At 32.5% G+C, this 16,713-nt stretch overlaps 1 protein-coding gene and 2 pseudogenes across 1 annotated transcript; 2 read left to right on the top strand and 1 right to left on the bottom strand.

Moving 5' to 3' along the window:
* The first annotated feature begins 314 nt into the window (after positions 1–314).
* LOC143614859 (17.3 kDa class I heat shock protein-like) lies at positions 315–966 on the top strand (annotated as a pseudogene).
* An 11,161-nt stretch (positions 967–12,127) lies between these two features.
* On the top strand, positions 12,128–13,763 carry LOC143614854 (17.3 kDa class I heat shock protein-like; annotated as a pseudogene).
* Positions 13,763–15,978, bottom strand: LOC143614855 (UDP-glycosyltransferase 76H1-like). The gene is made up of 2 exons (XM_077088175.1): positions 15,350–15,978; positions 13,763–14,819 (listed from the first exon to the last, which is right to left on the bottom strand). The coding sequence occupies exons 1-2, from the start codon at positions 15,813–15,815 to the stop codon at positions 13,963–13,965; spliced, it is 1,323 nt and encodes a 440-aa protein (XP_076944290.1). The 5' UTR covers positions 15,816–15,978; the 3' UTR covers positions 13,763–13,962.
* Between the last annotated feature and the right edge of the window lie 735 nt (positions 15,979–16,713).

Here is a 16,713-nt window from a genome sequence, read left to right as displayed (position 1 = left end):
CTGTCCACCATCGCTTGGAGTAGGTACAACTGGTCTAGCATTTCGCCTCGTAACTACCAGAGTTTCAATCGGAAATTGTTGGGATTGACTCACGTTAACCAAACGATCGAAAAATTTAAAGTTCTAGCAAAAATACGGATGACGCCAATGAAGAGGTACAGATCTAAACCCGATTAGGTTAGACCGATGATTCCACCGGGTATGGCTTATGTAACAGGAAATACGTTAACATGAGTATGAATCTAAACAGATCTGAAGACGATGACTTGCAAAACAAAACACCCTAAACCCCATATCATATCATCAAACTCACAAAAGCAACAATCGACTCGACTAAATATATACCTTACAATCAAGTAACCAAATTTAGTAACTAATTCTACTACATAATGTCGATCATCCCTAGCTTGTTCGGAGGCCGACGAAGCAGCGTCTTCGACCCTCGACATTTGGGACCCGCTCAGCGACTTCCCCATTACGAAACCGTCTGATGCGTCAAGGGAAACCTCTGCATTGGTGAACGCCCGTGTGGATTGGAAGGAAACACCCGAAGCCCACGTGTTGAAGGCGGATCTTCCAGGGATCAAGAAAGAGGAAGTGAAGGTGGAGGTCGAAGACGGAAACATTTTACAGATAACGGGTGAGAGGAAGGTGGAGAAGGAAGATAAATGGCATCGGGTTGAACGAAGCAGCGGGAAGTTTACAAGGAGGTTCAGGCTGCCCGAGAATGCTAAAATGGATCAGGTGAAGGCGGCCATGGAAAACGGGGTGCTTACGGTTACAGTGCCTAAAGAACAAGTCAAGAAGCCCGATGTCAAGTCTATTGAAATCGACGGACGGTTAAGAAAAGTTTTATGAATTTGCTCATATCAAGTCCTTTAATACGGTTTTTTTGAGTGTGAAGTGTTATGTGTTAAGTGCATGATGAAAATACAATAATGTAACTTTGATGATGAATAAAATGCTTTTTTAGCATCTAAATCAGATTCATTATAATCAGCTCATGGGTGAATGCACCTTCAGAAACACTTTGAAAAGTATATTAACTAAAAAAAGTAATGGTACAAATATAAATAGAGATCAAGTCAAAGAAAACAATAAATAATATTAATTAAGCCATTTTAATACCACTTTTGTAAAGAGCATAATTCACTATACATAATAGACATCTTGCAATTATTTCACACAGTTTATCTAATTCAACAAAACCTCATAAAGGATTTACAAATACTTTCCTACCAATTTTTCAAAGGATCTTTGTTTCCTTCACTTTTCATTCCAATTCTTTTGACTTCTTGAAGTCAACATACTGCATGCCAATTATGCAGCTATTTAGCTGATCATATACTTAGTTAACTTTTAAGACACCATAATATATATGGATTGCTTGAACTTTGAAGTCCTGACCCCAATCCTTGAGCTTGTTATTGTATATCATAATAACATCAACAATTTCTACGTTTTTCATTTCATTTAATTTTTTTAACTAAATAAAACTTTTACACTTTATGTCTATTTATTCTAGGATCATATTTAACTTTCTGTTTCATTTCAAATTTATACCGAGTTACCATACTCTTACACTAAATTTGTTAAATGTCAACTAGTTTGACCAGTTTAGATTATATGGGCCGTATTCGAGTTACAAGAATTGAAGTGTGTATAGGTTAGCGTTGACGTTTATGACACAAACAAATACATGTGTCGTGTTCGGTTTCCCCAAGATCCGGCAACACAACACAATTGACATCTTAGTTTTTTTCCGGATTGAATCAATCTTTCTTCTTTTAAAATGGTTAGTTTGTATCGAAAGGTTTAGGAAAACAAAGATGATTAAATGGTTACCATACAAATTTTCAGTCCGTAACAACGTGTTCCAAAAATGAAAAACTAACATTAGAGTAGTAAAGCTTAAACTAACATTGATCAGTTCCGTTTACATAGCTAGTTCCAATGAAGTTGAAATATTAAGAGGTAAAGTACCTGGTCAAGCAGAATTAAAGATTCTGTGTACGAGCTCACAAAAAACAAATGACGTCGCCCTTCAATCCCTAGGCCATTAAAGTGTTTTGACAAGGGTTCATAAGCTACAAGTGCATCTGAATCTTCATCGTCATTAGTTAACGCCATCATAAGTTCACCATTCTTTCTAAACCCAAATGGCAAACTTGATGAATATGGTAACTCATACGGCATTCTAACGGTAAACTGCTTCTTAAACTGTTTTGAAAGGCCATTGCTCATCAGCCACACTTCATATTTCTTGTTCTTTAAACTCCCTTTAAGCACAACAACTGAATCGTTTAGATTGCATAAAAACAACTCCATTGAATCATGGAGTGCTAACTTAGATGGAAGATCTATTTCTCTCTACTCTTCACTTGACAAATCAAATGAAACAAGAAATTTATATGCATCACCACCGGAAAATTTTACAGCAACAAACCAGTAAATTAACCCGTTGATAGTTACTTGAGAGTGAGGCCGTTTGAATTCAAGAAAGTTATCAATGAAGCTGTTAGGTAGACTACCATGTGCCCGTCTCCAAACCCCAGAGCTTAAAGTATGAACCATTACACTTTTCGTCTCCCTGTTATTAATTTTCACAATTTTAGGGTCATTAGTGATTTTACAGGAAGCATTTTAATGATTTCCATTTGTATTTCGAATGGTATGTAATCTGACATTTTGATTGATTTCGGAGCATCAATTTCTAGGGTTTTTGAGCAGAGGAGTGGAGAGAAAACCCTAATGCTGAATTGGTGATGTAATAGAATCTCAAAATAAATATATTTGTTGTGAAACAAGCCTAATAGCCAAGTAATCTGACAAAGAGATGTATGGAGAAAAGGGAGAGATATTATTAATAAGGTGTGTATTACAAAGAGATACAATGAGATGTATATATATAGGATAGGAAACTTGGGGAGAAAGCTAATCTATATTAGGTGTTGATAACCATAATATTAATATATTTATAACACTCCCCCTTGGTTATCAACTTAATACGCTTGGAGATGCTGCCTCGTTAAAAACCTTACTAGAAAAACTCAGTGGGACAAAATCATAGCTAAGGGAAAAAGAGTGCAGCGTGTATTGTCTCCCCCTGATTTATATATCCGTCAAAATGGTAAATATTGATCTTCTATGAAAGTTGCCCAAAACTTTTGTAGTCAATCATTTGTGTCTTCGTTCGTTGACATTTGAATCCTTAAGTTGAATGATGTTGTATGATCTTCACGTGAAAACTTTTATTGCTTCATCTGGTAAACACTATGATCCTGTTGTGTTTCTTTGCATCAAAAGACTAACCAAACTTGTTTTGATGGGTTAGTAATATATAAACATATATTTTCATACCTGAAATATATGTTTTAACACGTTGTGGTGTCTCATAGTAGAAAACGTGCCAATAAATATAAATAAAGAAAATAATAATCATATATAGCTAACAATACAACATAATGCACAAATGCATTTAATTATGGTATTTCCAAACCAATAATATCCATATTTAGATAGACAACGATATAGCTAGAGTCATCGTTAGACATCTTTTAATGTGCTGAAAGGATTAAATTTGTCTATGGTAAAATGTCTCAACATTTTTAGATGCACTTTGATGGATTTATAAACATATAATTACACATATACTCGAACTATAATTCAAGTAATAATCACACCGTGTCAAAGTCTTTCAAAAGAATTTTCTCTTTAAAAGCTCTTAAGTTTCTCTCGGTGATGTGTACATCATCACTATAAACTGTGATTATAATGAACTTTTAAGAGTGAAATTTTGATAAAAGTATGACTAATTATTTCCAACGTATCCCCTTCTTTATCAAAATATCCCTTGATGTGTGTCAAGCTCAATCCGAATAATTTAGTCCATACGTAATAAGCATAAGTCGATGCATTTACCAATCCATCATGGACTTCTTTTCAACTTGACAAATTATGCATACACATTCACTTTTTCAGGGTTTTTGCTGTATAAACTTGCTCATTAAGACATCATTTTGTATCACATACCAAAATTCCATATTGTACAATTTCTTTGTTTATTTAGATATTGTACTCATCATGTACATTCTCTTGATGTGTATGCTTATTGATGCACAAGAATTCCATCATCAAAATGTATCAATTAACCTTTTAAGTATTCAACTACCTTAGGAAACTCTTCAGGAGTTCCATTTATGTTCAACAAATATATGTCTCTACACATAACAATCATTATGTTCTCGAGAACTTACTTAACATGATTTGATAGTCCAAATCCTTCATAGATTTTCTTGTAAACTTTCAGTATCAACTGAATAACAATATTTATTAAATGCATATAAATTCTCTCTTTGTATTACCAGACTATTTATGTATCGGAAAGTCATTGATTCCACCATTATAATTAGTCATGAGTCTTTGCAAAATCCTTATGCCACCAATTTTGCCTTAGATCATTTAATTGAATTTTCATAACTTATATAAAATACCCGTTTGTATCTAAATACATTTTACAACTTTAGTTGTATGGACTGCTGGTCCAACAAACTTTCCGCTATTTAGAGAATTCAACACTGCCATGTTTGCGTCTTTCCACTTTGGCCAATCATTTTATAGGCAGATTTAGAATATTGATCCTCATCATCATCATTTCAAGCGCTAATTATACATATATATAAAGTATAGCGACGTCAACTTTATTTCGATTCCATATATCTTTGTAGACATGATGCAATATAATTTATTGAGAGCTCTTTGTTTTCAGGTACCTAAGGTTCTTCAAGAACCATCATGTCTAATTTCGTTCAAGAGACCTTTTAGTGCATCTCGACTAGACTATCTTCATTATTTGCTCCAATTTTCGAGGAAATTTACCTTTGGAACCGATCATTCTACCATGCTACACACGTGCGTTAGACTTATTATCAGTATGCGTTGTCCTTTCGAGAAATTTATGAATTGGAGCATTAGCATTTCGTATAGGTGTCTTAGTTAGACACTCTCTTTTGGTCAGTGAATCGTCTGGTAATTGATTCGCTAATCTTTATACATGAATTATCCTTTGAACTTTTAGTTCATATAATTTAGTTTGAGGATCAATGATAATTCATTTTAATTAAATTCGTTTTCCAACTGCTTTTTCTCTTCCCCTAATGTTGGGAATGTTGATTCACTGAAGTGAAAACTAATGAGCTATAAACAAATACCATATTAACGGCTCTAAGTATATAATTTTAGATATTTACATAAATTCCCAACTTCCTTTGTGGCCTCATCTTTGTGTCTTGTGGTCGAGTAATTTCAGTACATGACACACATTAGATGAGAAATACTTGGTTACTGACCAAAAACCAATTACAATGGGGAAGAAGTATCATAATTTGTTTGGCTTGATGTGAATTAGTTTTTAAACGTGTAAAATCATATGTACTCAAATACAAACATGAACATTTGTTCTTGTGATAATTGTCTTTGCAACTAATTATAGACGTTGAGTAATTGTCTTAAACAAAACAATTTATGCAAGAATATAATCTATTATGAAGTTCAACACTTATTCCATATCATTATTAACTTGGGAATCAAATACATTATTATAACTGAAAGTAAATATATCAATATGGAATAATATTCGTGCTATCTTATTAGCTAAGCCATAGGTCATGCAAACATCAAGTTGCAGTCTTACTAACCATTTAGACGATGCATCGATTTTTAAAACACTAAATGGTATCATGTTAGGATATGTGTATCCTTTTCTCAATTCCATAACATCGAGGGATTCACACCCTCCTTCAGTTGGTAAATAAATAATTTCCCTTTAGAGCAATATTACATGTATAATTATTATGAAGAATCTTTTGGTTCCTCAATAAATTTCACATCACTGACTTAGTGTGGTTTAACCGGTCACGCCATAAGATAATCATGATCCATAAACTTCAGATTTATGATCGTATATGTATCATGCTTCTTTAGTAAAAGATTGTAAATATGAGTGAACATTGTATTATCGTTTCAAACGATCATGTTATTTTCACTTTTGTATTTCAAGATTTTGTTCTCATATATGATCAATCTCTTTGCCACATGTGGTGGTCGATCTCATTATTAGCATGTGCATCATTATAATTTAATGATCGATCTCATTATTAATATAATCACCATCACAATTTTCTCAATTATGTCCATGATTGCAATAATCAATACGTTGTCAAATTCACTTCAGGAATGGTATAAAACCAAACCACAATTTTCTCAATTATGTCCATGATTGTAATGATCAATAGGTTGTCAAATTCACTTCAGGGTTGGTATAAAACCAAACCACAATTTTCTCAATTATGTCCATGATTGTAATGATCAATAGGTTGTCAAATTCACTTCAGGGTTGGTATAAAACCAAACCACAATTTTCTCAATTATGTCCATGATTGTAATGATCAATACGTTGTCAAATTCACTTAAGGAATGGTATAAAACCAAACCGTTTCCATGGTTTATTCATAACTTTCTCGGTCATGAATATTAAATCACTTAACACATTTCATACACTTTAATGATATGCTACTTCGTGAACATATTTGAGGTTTTACAAATGAAAAATGGTCTTGTCCAGTTTTTCCTCGTAACTAATCTTCTCTTCATATAACAAATATTGAGAAGTAATACATGAAAGAGTCATGTAAGATTTATCATGCTAATATTATATAACCTTCAATTATAAGATTTAGGGAATATGACACTTCAAGGCTCATATTTGAACATATGTATACTCTTTCATGACAGTGGTAATGAACCATACATTTGATTTATTTGTTCTATTATAAATAATAGCATAACGTGCATATATATATATATATATATCATACGGTAAAATTATACGATACATAAAGTTATAACATAATGCTAAAAGTTAACGAAATACAATGTTATCAATACTTACGGGAAAAAATATATAACTTATGTATCAACATTTTAGAGTATCATCAATCACAAATATATCTTATATACAAATATAGATATATAAATTTTGACACTCCAACTTCAAATATAAACAAAGTTGCTATAGTTTCCACTCAAATCTAAACGACAATTAACGTTGTTATAGTTTCCAGTTTTCCACTAGTACTCAAAAGATGTTTTGTTTAAGTTGCCACATAAAATTATCAAAAAATAATTTACCTACACATTAAAAGTATGGTGTATAACAATAGAAATATTCATTTAGATATTCCGTGAAAATCAACTCTAAAAATTTACGTTATAATTTGGATTAATAGTCAAATTATATTTTATGACTTGATTTCTCTTTCAATAGTCGTATAACTATTACTGATAAAAGGAAATATAAAATCAAATCCTAAAGATTTTTTAAAATTTATCCCAATATCAACATAGTAAAATTCATATATGTCATTATCAATTATATATGGCACAAAGCATACAAACTGATCCTATAACCAAATAATTTATTACTATAAACAAAGTATTTTGTTTTTTTACTGCACATGAACCCATAGACAATAAATTATAGAACTATTACTATTTAAAATGTTCAAACTAAACATCACACAATTATATTGACAAGGATATAAAATAGTATAACGTGGATTTGGAAAACTGTGAACCGTAAAAAAAATTAGGTTCTATGTATATCAAATAATATAATAGTTAATATCCGCAAACATATTTAATGTTTGCGCATCAGGTTCTACATTAACTAAAAATAATTGAAGAATTTACTAAACAAAAGAGACTCATTCCAATGAAATCATAAATGAAACATTTAATTTGGAACATTATACTGTAATAATGTTTATAATCTATAATTAGAATAATAGACAAATCTAGATATTTTTTCATAATGTTGTTCCGTAGTAATAATAGAAATTCATATATACCAAAACACAAAATTATACCAAGAAGATATACACAAAAATTTCCTTTTATTTATTTCTAAAATAATAATTTCAACTTTTATAAAACTTTGCAAATATTAAAGAGACACGTCTTTGCTTTAATAAATATATATGAGCTGCAATTTCTAATTTATTGTCACCATTCAATAATTAACTATATGATAATCGTTTTTCTTTTTGATAAATAAACCTACGGCATACTACTTTGTATGTTTTTCTTTCAAAGGATTTCTTATTAAACTTTTGTTAGCATTATAATTTATAAGATTCATTAATAATTTGTTTGTTATCAATAACAAGAAACCCTTTTTCTTTTGTAATGTTTTAATGAACAACTGATAACAATAAAACCAAAATTATAGTAACAAACTTATGATCACAAAAAGAAACAATTATTTAACCGAACAGCAAGTAAGAATTTTGAAAAGTTTTTAAGTTTTTGTTTTAGCATGGAAATCGAAAACAAAATCCAATAATTAAAAAAAAAATCCCATTTATCATCAAGGCCGGTTTGCAAATTTTCGTATACACGGATCAGATGATAAAACCAAAACAACTTTTGTGAAAAAAATAAACCAAAAGTGGCACAACCATATTCAAAGGACCATATAGAGTAATATGTATAATGCATATATATGTATGGTGAGTATAAACGAAAGAAGAGGGTTAGCTCTGTACCTCAATAAACGAATACAGAAAAATCAGTTGGAAACAAGGGGACCGCAAAACTGGAACATTCGTTGTTATGTAGTTCCTTGAAGTGATGTCGACTTATGATGATGCGATCCAACTCCAAAAGCAACTTATGCTGATAACGTGTTGTGAAACAAGCCTGATAGCCAAGTAATATGACAAAGAGATGTATGAAGAAAAGGGAGAGATATTATTAATAAGGTGTGTATTACAAAGAGATACAATGAGATGTATATATAGGATAGGAAAACTTGGGGAGAAAGCTAATATATATTAGGTGTTGATAACCATAATATTAATATATTTATAACAATATTTAATTAATTATCATCTTAATTCAAATGAATTAGAATTTTTATTAACGTATCCAGGTATTTTAAAAAAAAAGGGGGTTATGTTGGAGTTAATTATTTAATGTTTTAACTCACCAACTAGATTGTCATGTATTTACAACTTGATTGTTTATTACATATCAACATGTTTGATGTGTTTAGATAAATGGATAGTTTGATTCCAAGATTTCAAGTGCGTTCGAATAGGCATAGGCGGCCCAACCATTTTAGAGCCTAAAGCAAAGAAAAAGTTTGAGGGCCTTACTAAGAGTTTGAGAGACGAAATGATACAATTTATAATTTTTATTTTTTAATTACCAAGTTTCTTCGTGTTTCATATATAAAATTACAAAATTTTAGTGTTTGTTATATTTTTTAAGTTTAATCTATGTATAATATAATTATAGAAGGAAGATATGAATATTTAAAAGCACTCAACTTTGTTGTGAAACTAAAGAAAAACCGTGAAACAAATTGAATAGAATAGAAAGAAAAAAAAAACAAGAAGCAACTTGAAAGCATCGAACCTGAGTGAACTGGGTGAAGGAGATGGAATACATGCATCTTAATCACCAGGCCATCTTCAACATTGTGGTAAATGCAGTTAAATGTTTTTAATATACTTCTTTTTGCATATATATAAATAATTAAAACGTTTTAAACATAGGCCTCAAGCCCTAGCTTTAGCCGACAATGCTATAGGGCGGCCCCTGCGGATAAGGTTGACGTTTTTAACACGAATAAAAATACATATTATTTGTAGGTTTCACATTTAAACTCATCAGCTAGTAACTCAACATGATTGACACCCTAATTTTTATCATCACTTAGTTCTGCTTGTATTAAATAAGTATCTCCTATTTTCAGTCGGAAATATATATGAAATGATCCTATAAGTCTGAAATACAAATTTTGTTCTTTAAAAATTTTAATATGAGACGGTGTCCTTTACAAAGTAGTTATAAACAATAGAATATATATATATATATATATATATATATATAGAGAGAGAGAGAGAGAGAGAAAATGTTCAAATAAGAATAAGAAGTTTCCTAAGAATGATAAGAACCAACAAAATTTTGACATTTGACATTACAAATGATGGTGAAAGAACAATTTTAGGAAACTATGTCGGTTATAATGATTAAAGAGTAATTCTAGGAAACTATTTCGGTTATTGGTAATTTTAAATCTCAACCATTGATTAACATGATCTAATGACTATGATTTATTCCTAGTCTTCCTAGGAAACTACCGATTTTTAGAATAACCCTATCCTATCCTATATATATATATATATATATCTATAATATATATAAACAAAGATATAAAAATCCTACGTGTCGCGATGTGGTCGCTCCCCTTTTTTTGGAGTCACCAGATTTGCTTGATTTATAAATGGAGGCTTCTCATGCATTTGACCCAAATTTATGGGTATGGGTCTTACCAAACCCAGATATTCCTTAAACGGGTTATAACATCTCATTAAATTAAAAATTATTCTCACCAAATAATTGATGTAAAAATCAATTAATATATGATTTATTTTAAAAAAGATATATATATATATATATATATATATATTATTTAAATTAAAAACCAATTTGATAGTAAAAAAAATAAACAGGTCTTGGGTTTCATCAAACCATACGTATATTATTAACTTTCATAAATATTATTTATAATTAAAAAAACCAATTTTATAGTAAAAAATATAAATGGGTCTTGGGTCTCATCAAAACCATATAGCTTTTAAACCGAGTTATAACATCTCATTTATTTGTGAAACAATTTATTATCAAACCATAAGCATATTATTAACTTTCATACAATAAAAAAAATATAAATTCAAAAAATAAATAAATATTAGAACAAGCAATATAAAACAACCCCCGTAATATATATAAACGAAAACATAAAAATCATATGTGTCGCGATGTGGTCACTTCCCCCTTTTTTAGAGTCAACAGATTTGTTTGATTTTTAAATGGAGGCTTCTCATGCATTTGACCCGAATTCATGGGTATGGGTCTTATCAAGCCCAGATATTTTTAAACGGGTTATAACATCTCAATAAATTAATAACTAATCTCACCAAATATTTGATATAAAAATCCTATAAAGTAAGAATATACTAAAAATTAATATAAATTATTTATAATTAAAAAACCAATTTTATAGTAAAAAAATAAACGGGTATCGAGTCTCATCAAATCCATATAACTTTTAAACCGTATTATAACATCTCATTTATTTGTGAAACAGTTTATCATCAAACCATAAGTATATATATTATTAACTTCCATATAATAAAAAAAACAAAAATTCAAAAAAACAATAAATATTAGAGACAAATAATATAAAACAACCCCCGTAATACGGGGATAAAAACTAATATATATATATATATATATATATATATATATATATATATGTATAAAAGCCCAATATGTTTGGAGAAATCAAAATGAAGTGGTTTATGTATAAAACTTTTTCACTACTCATATTATCAATTAGCAAATTATACCTGCTGTCAGTATCGAACTAGTACCGGTGAATTGAGAACCGTCGGTATCCATTCGGTAACGACTTTTAGAGGTTTCAGGATTGATACGGTACCGGTATTTTCCTGAATTTTTGCCTTCGACACCGGTACCGTGCCTTACCTAGGATATCCGATACCACCCTACCAGTACCTATATATGAAGATTTTGAAGTACCGACATCGAGCTCATCTCTATTATCAATCACAACCATATCAATAACCAGTAGGTTTTTTTTATATGCAATTCATGGTTATTTTAGTCTTCTTTTTCTATGTTTGTGCAAGGTTGTTGTCGTTGGTTTTAGGTGATAAATTTATGGAAACCTATAAATCGAAAGTATGTTCCGTGGAGTGACGTTGCTTGTAAGTTTCAAACTTGCAACTATTGATATTCTCTTTTGGAGGTGAACCACCGAAACAGGCCCAGCCCAGCTTAAAATTTAATCATGTTTAATCAAATGGGCCCAGAGAAGAATCAAGACGTTTCTTCAAGATTCCAGCGACAACACATTTTATTCTTAAAAGATTCATCATGAAAGTTCGTGAAGATCCATCCTATCCAAATCTATATAAACCATTCCAACTCCTTGAATCCATATCAATCAATCAAACTCACCAACACAACAATCGACTCGACTAAATATATACCTTACAATCAAGTAACCAAATTTAGTAACTAATTCTACTACATAATGTCGATCATCCCTAGCTTGTTCGGAGGCCGACGAAGCAGCGTCTTCGACCCTCGACATTTGGGACCCGCTCAGCGACTTCCCCATTACGAAACCGTCTGATGCGTCAAGGGAAACCTCTGCATTGGTGAACGCCCGTGTGGATTGGAAGGAAACACCCGAAGCCCACGTGTTGAAGGCGGATCTTCCAGGGATCAAGAAAGAGGAAGTGAAGGTGGAGGTCGAAGACGGAAACATTTTACAGATAACGGGTGAGAGGAAGGTGGAGAAGGAAGATAAATGGCATCGGGTTGAACGAAGCAGCGGGAAGTTTACAAGGAGGTTCAGGCTGCCCGAGAATGCTAAAATGGATCAGGTGAAGGCGGCCATGGAAAACGGGGTGCTTACGGTTACAGTGCCTAAAGAACAAGTCAAGAAGCCCGATGTCAAGTCTATTGAAATCGACGGACGGTTAAGAAAAGTTTTATGAATTTGCTCATATCAAGTCCTTTAATACGGTTTTTTTGAGTGTGATGTGTTATGTGTTAAGTGCATGATGAAAATACAATAATGTAACTTTGATGATGAATAAAATGCTTTTTTAGCTTCCAAATCAGATTCATTATAGTGACAAATTCACAATGGCTGAATGCCCTTAATCTCCCTTTTCTAGTTTTCTTCATCAATTAGTCTACAGCAGCAACTGGTTGACACAACACCTTCAGAAACACTTTGTAAAGTGTAACTCAACTGACACCTAGAATGTTTTTTTTTTGTTTTTTTTTACGGTTTGAATCGATTTTTTTTCTATAACAGTTGTGTTTGCATTTAAAGGTTTAGGAAAATTACACGATCGGTTCCAAATTTGAAATAACAAGAAATAAATTACCATACCGATCAAGCAGAGAAGTAAGGATGAATTTTTTTCCAAATACATGTATCCATACATGTACTCTTACCCGTCTATTCGGTACAGGTACAATACCCAGATTTGCCAATTTTAGGTACGAGTACTTTCAAATTCAAGTACGGATACGGGTATTACGGGTACTCGGTACCCGTATAGAATATGTTGGTCTTTTATTGGGTTTTCAACACTCATGATTTAAATTGTGCTTCTTATCATCAGGCGGTTCAAGATTTCAAGCTAACTTTTAGAAACCTAATTGCCTTATATCTTTCAATCTTTGCATCGATCGATAGAAAAATCTCATCACTATTTCAGTCTCTTATATAATATCAGTTCTAATCAAACCCTTGTTTAAATCGCCTTGGTTGTGTTATTACTATTTTGGTTGTGGTATTACGGTTTTGGGGTTATAGACTTTTTTTTAAAAAGATCAAAGTGGTACCAAAGAGATCATCGTATCAAAAGTACCCGTATCCGTACCATAAAATTCGTTACGGGTACGGTACACCCAGATTTACTTATTTTCGATACGGGTACTGTACTGATTTCATCGCATAATTAATTAAATATTCTTGTACAAGCTAACAAAAAACGAATCACATCATCCTTTAAACTTAATATCAACGAAATGATCTGGATCTTGATAATAACTGAATTGGATCAGGTGAAGGCGGCTATGGAAAGCGGGGTGCTTACGATTACAGTGGCTAAAGAAGTAGTGAAGAAGCCCGATGTCAAGTCTATTGAAATCTCTTAATAGAAATATGTTATGTGTACAATGGGTTTCATGGAATGTCTAGCATATGTGTTGTAACTTTATGTAACTTTGATGATGAATAAAATGCTTGTTATTTTCTAAATTTGATTCAAAATTACAATTTCAAATTTATAATGACAAAATAAACTCTTCCAAATCCTTCAATGCATTGTGTGAAGAACCACCATGGTTTAATGCATGTTCAACATTCTTTTGAACCTCTATAGCTCTCTGCTTCATTTCTTTATCCACCAAAAGTCTTCTAATTGCATCTTCAATTTCTGTTTTCTCCACAATAATTTCAATACCAATCTTCCAAAAATGACTCAAATACCTAGCATTCATCAACTGGTCTACACTAAATGGCTGACACAGCATTGGAACCCCTTCAGAAACACTCTCCAAAGTCGAGTTCCAACCACAATGGCTCCAAAATCCTCCAACCGCATTATGCGCCAAAACCTCCTTCTGAGGTGCCCATTTCACTATCAACCCTCTCACCTTAATCTTATCAACCAAACCCTCTTGCAAAAACTCAAACCATTCGTACCCATGAACCGAACCTGGTCGAACCACCCATAGGAACGGCTGGTTACTATTAACCAGACCCCATGCCATCTCAGTTGCAACGTTTTTATCCAAGTTAGCCATGCTTCCTAAGCTAACATAAATAACTGATTTGGGTTTTTGTTTATCTAGCCATGTGATGCAACTAGTGTCTTCTTCTAGAAAGCTAGTGGAACGGGCTGGGGCTGTTTTGTGCAACGGGCCGATGGTAAAAATGGGAACTTGGTATTGTTGGCGGATTTGGGTCAGCGCTGATGGTTCAAGAAATTCAAGGGTGTTCCAAATGAAGGCGGAAGGTGGTGTGGCGGGGGTGATCATTTTGGCTGATTCAGTCGCGTCTTCTGTCGGGAGGTCAATAAAGGGTAGATCTTTGTATCTGAAGGGTTTGAGCTCTGGTACTATTTCATCCAGTAAAGAATCTTCAATTAAAGTTCAAATGGATTGTTAGAGGTTGCAGTGGGATGAATGCATACATAATGAAACACATATATATCAAAATTTTATACTGGTCTCATATGGGTTAAATAATTTTGGACTAAATAACAAAGCAACGTAAGAATATTTAAGCTATACTCTTTCGAACTTTCAGCAACCGATTTGAGTTTAAATGTGCCTTGGCTTGAGCTCGAAACTACATTGAAGTTTATTAAACGAGCTCTTGCACGAGCTTTATATACCAAGCGTCCAAGCTTATCTTGAAATCATAGTTAAGCAATTACTTATAGTAAAAATAATAACTTTTATTTAATATCGTGTAATAATTTGTAGTGTTTTAGTTTTTGATTTATATTTTGAGTTATAATTTTTTTTTTTTTTGTAGGGGTTTCCGATCTTAACCATCTAAAGGCCAAAAATCTTTCTCGTCCTTTTTATTTTTGTGATCCTTTGTATTTTAACATTTACCTCATGATCACATAGCCATGAATATTTAAAAGAACATAGAAATTACCATGCACAGGAAATCGGCCTTCCTGGTGGAGCTGAGGGATGATTTGATACGCTGGAAAGAAAGCCGTACTGCTGCAGTTCATGATGATGGACGGTAGACCAAGATCAACGGCCACCGATCCTCCAAACACCATGAGGATATCATATATTATAACCACTGATTCCTCTGTCATGATCTGAACAAGATGTTCCCTTAGATGAGGTTTGCAGTTATTGTTCAGAGCTTGCAAGAACCCGAGGAAGCTGGTAAAGCTGCCCGGGCCCGATAAGTTGTCGGGCAAAGGGAGGAATATGAAATCAGGATGGTTGAAAGTGTCCAGTGAATTGAACTCCGGGTGAGCAATGGTTATTGAGAACCCTTTGGATTGAAGGTAGGTTCCGAGTTGGAGCATCGGTGTCATGTGGCCTTGTAGTGGACTTGCTACCAATACGAGCTGCCATCGTCTTCTGCCGTTCTCCTCCGCCATGTCTGTTTTATATGTTGCTTAAGATGTTTTTGTTCTTGTTAGAATAATTAACCTGGCAACTGTTTATAATCTTGGGGTAGTTGAATATTCTGTAGTTGGTGCCAATTTCTTTTGACATTTGCTTTTGTTTTTGGTTTCTGGATGCCCCAATCCATGACATTTCTTTATGCATTTTTTCTAAAACATGATTGACTTGTAATTTTCGTCTTTTTAATAGATTTTCCAAAATTATATTAAAAATAACTTCAAATAATTAACATCTTAAAGGGTTTAACATGTTAATGTTACATTCATAATTACAAAGATGGTATTGCCAATGTTTAGTATAGAGTTTCACATGATTGATGAAATACTCAAGTTCTCTCTAAAAATAACTAGATAGGCATCAGCGGATTTATAAGGGGTCAAGAGGGTTCCTCGTTGACACGCTGGCTGACCAAGAAGATAAGCACCTACTGCTCGTCTGCAAAGTAGCAGATTAGATTGCTATTCCAAAGCGACGTTTTATTTGTGTTGCTGCAGAGAAGCGGTACAGATTTATTGTTCCAAAACACACGTGTCAAATTGTGGTTCATCGATAATATAAAAAGACATGATCATTTAATCATTATTCCTGGTAAACAAGGCTATTTTGAAAATTTCTCATAAAGTCCCAGAATGAATAAATACTAGATACAATCACAGGTGCGTGCCAAATTTTCACACAAAGATCAATCAATCATACCCAGTGAAGTCCCACCAATAGCACAAATATAAGTACAAAACTAAAGAAAACATTTGGTCCTCTTTAGGAGGGAATCGAACTCAGGGTATAGATAAATATTCATTTTGTTCAGATCATTCAAGATTATCAATACCACAGTACGTTTTGTGCCCTACAGATATGCCTAAACTTTAT

This window comes from Bidens hawaiensis, unplaced genomic scaffold (assembly GCF_021521415.1).
Source record: "Bidens hawaiensis isolate Kalapana, Puna unplaced genomic scaffold, B.hawaiensis_p1.1 tig00041216_1, whole genome shotgun sequence".
NCBI classification, from domain to species: domain Eukaryota; kingdom Viridiplantae; phylum Streptophyta; class Magnoliopsida; order Asterales; family Asteraceae; genus Bidens; species Bidens hawaiensis.
This window is presented reverse-complemented; position numbering and strand designations above follow the sequence as displayed.

What these genes read in the sequence shown, in the direction of transcription:
- LOC143614855 (XM_077088175.1), bottom strand. Translation starts at nt 15,815, where the DNA reads ATGGCGGAGGAGAACGGCAGAAGACGATGGCAGCTCGTATTGGTAGCA. An exon ending in AGGCCGATTTCCTGTGCATG is followed by an intron (nt 14,820 to 15,349) that starts GTAATTTCTATG and finishes CTTTAATTGAAG; the next exon opens with ATTCTTTACTGGATGAAATA.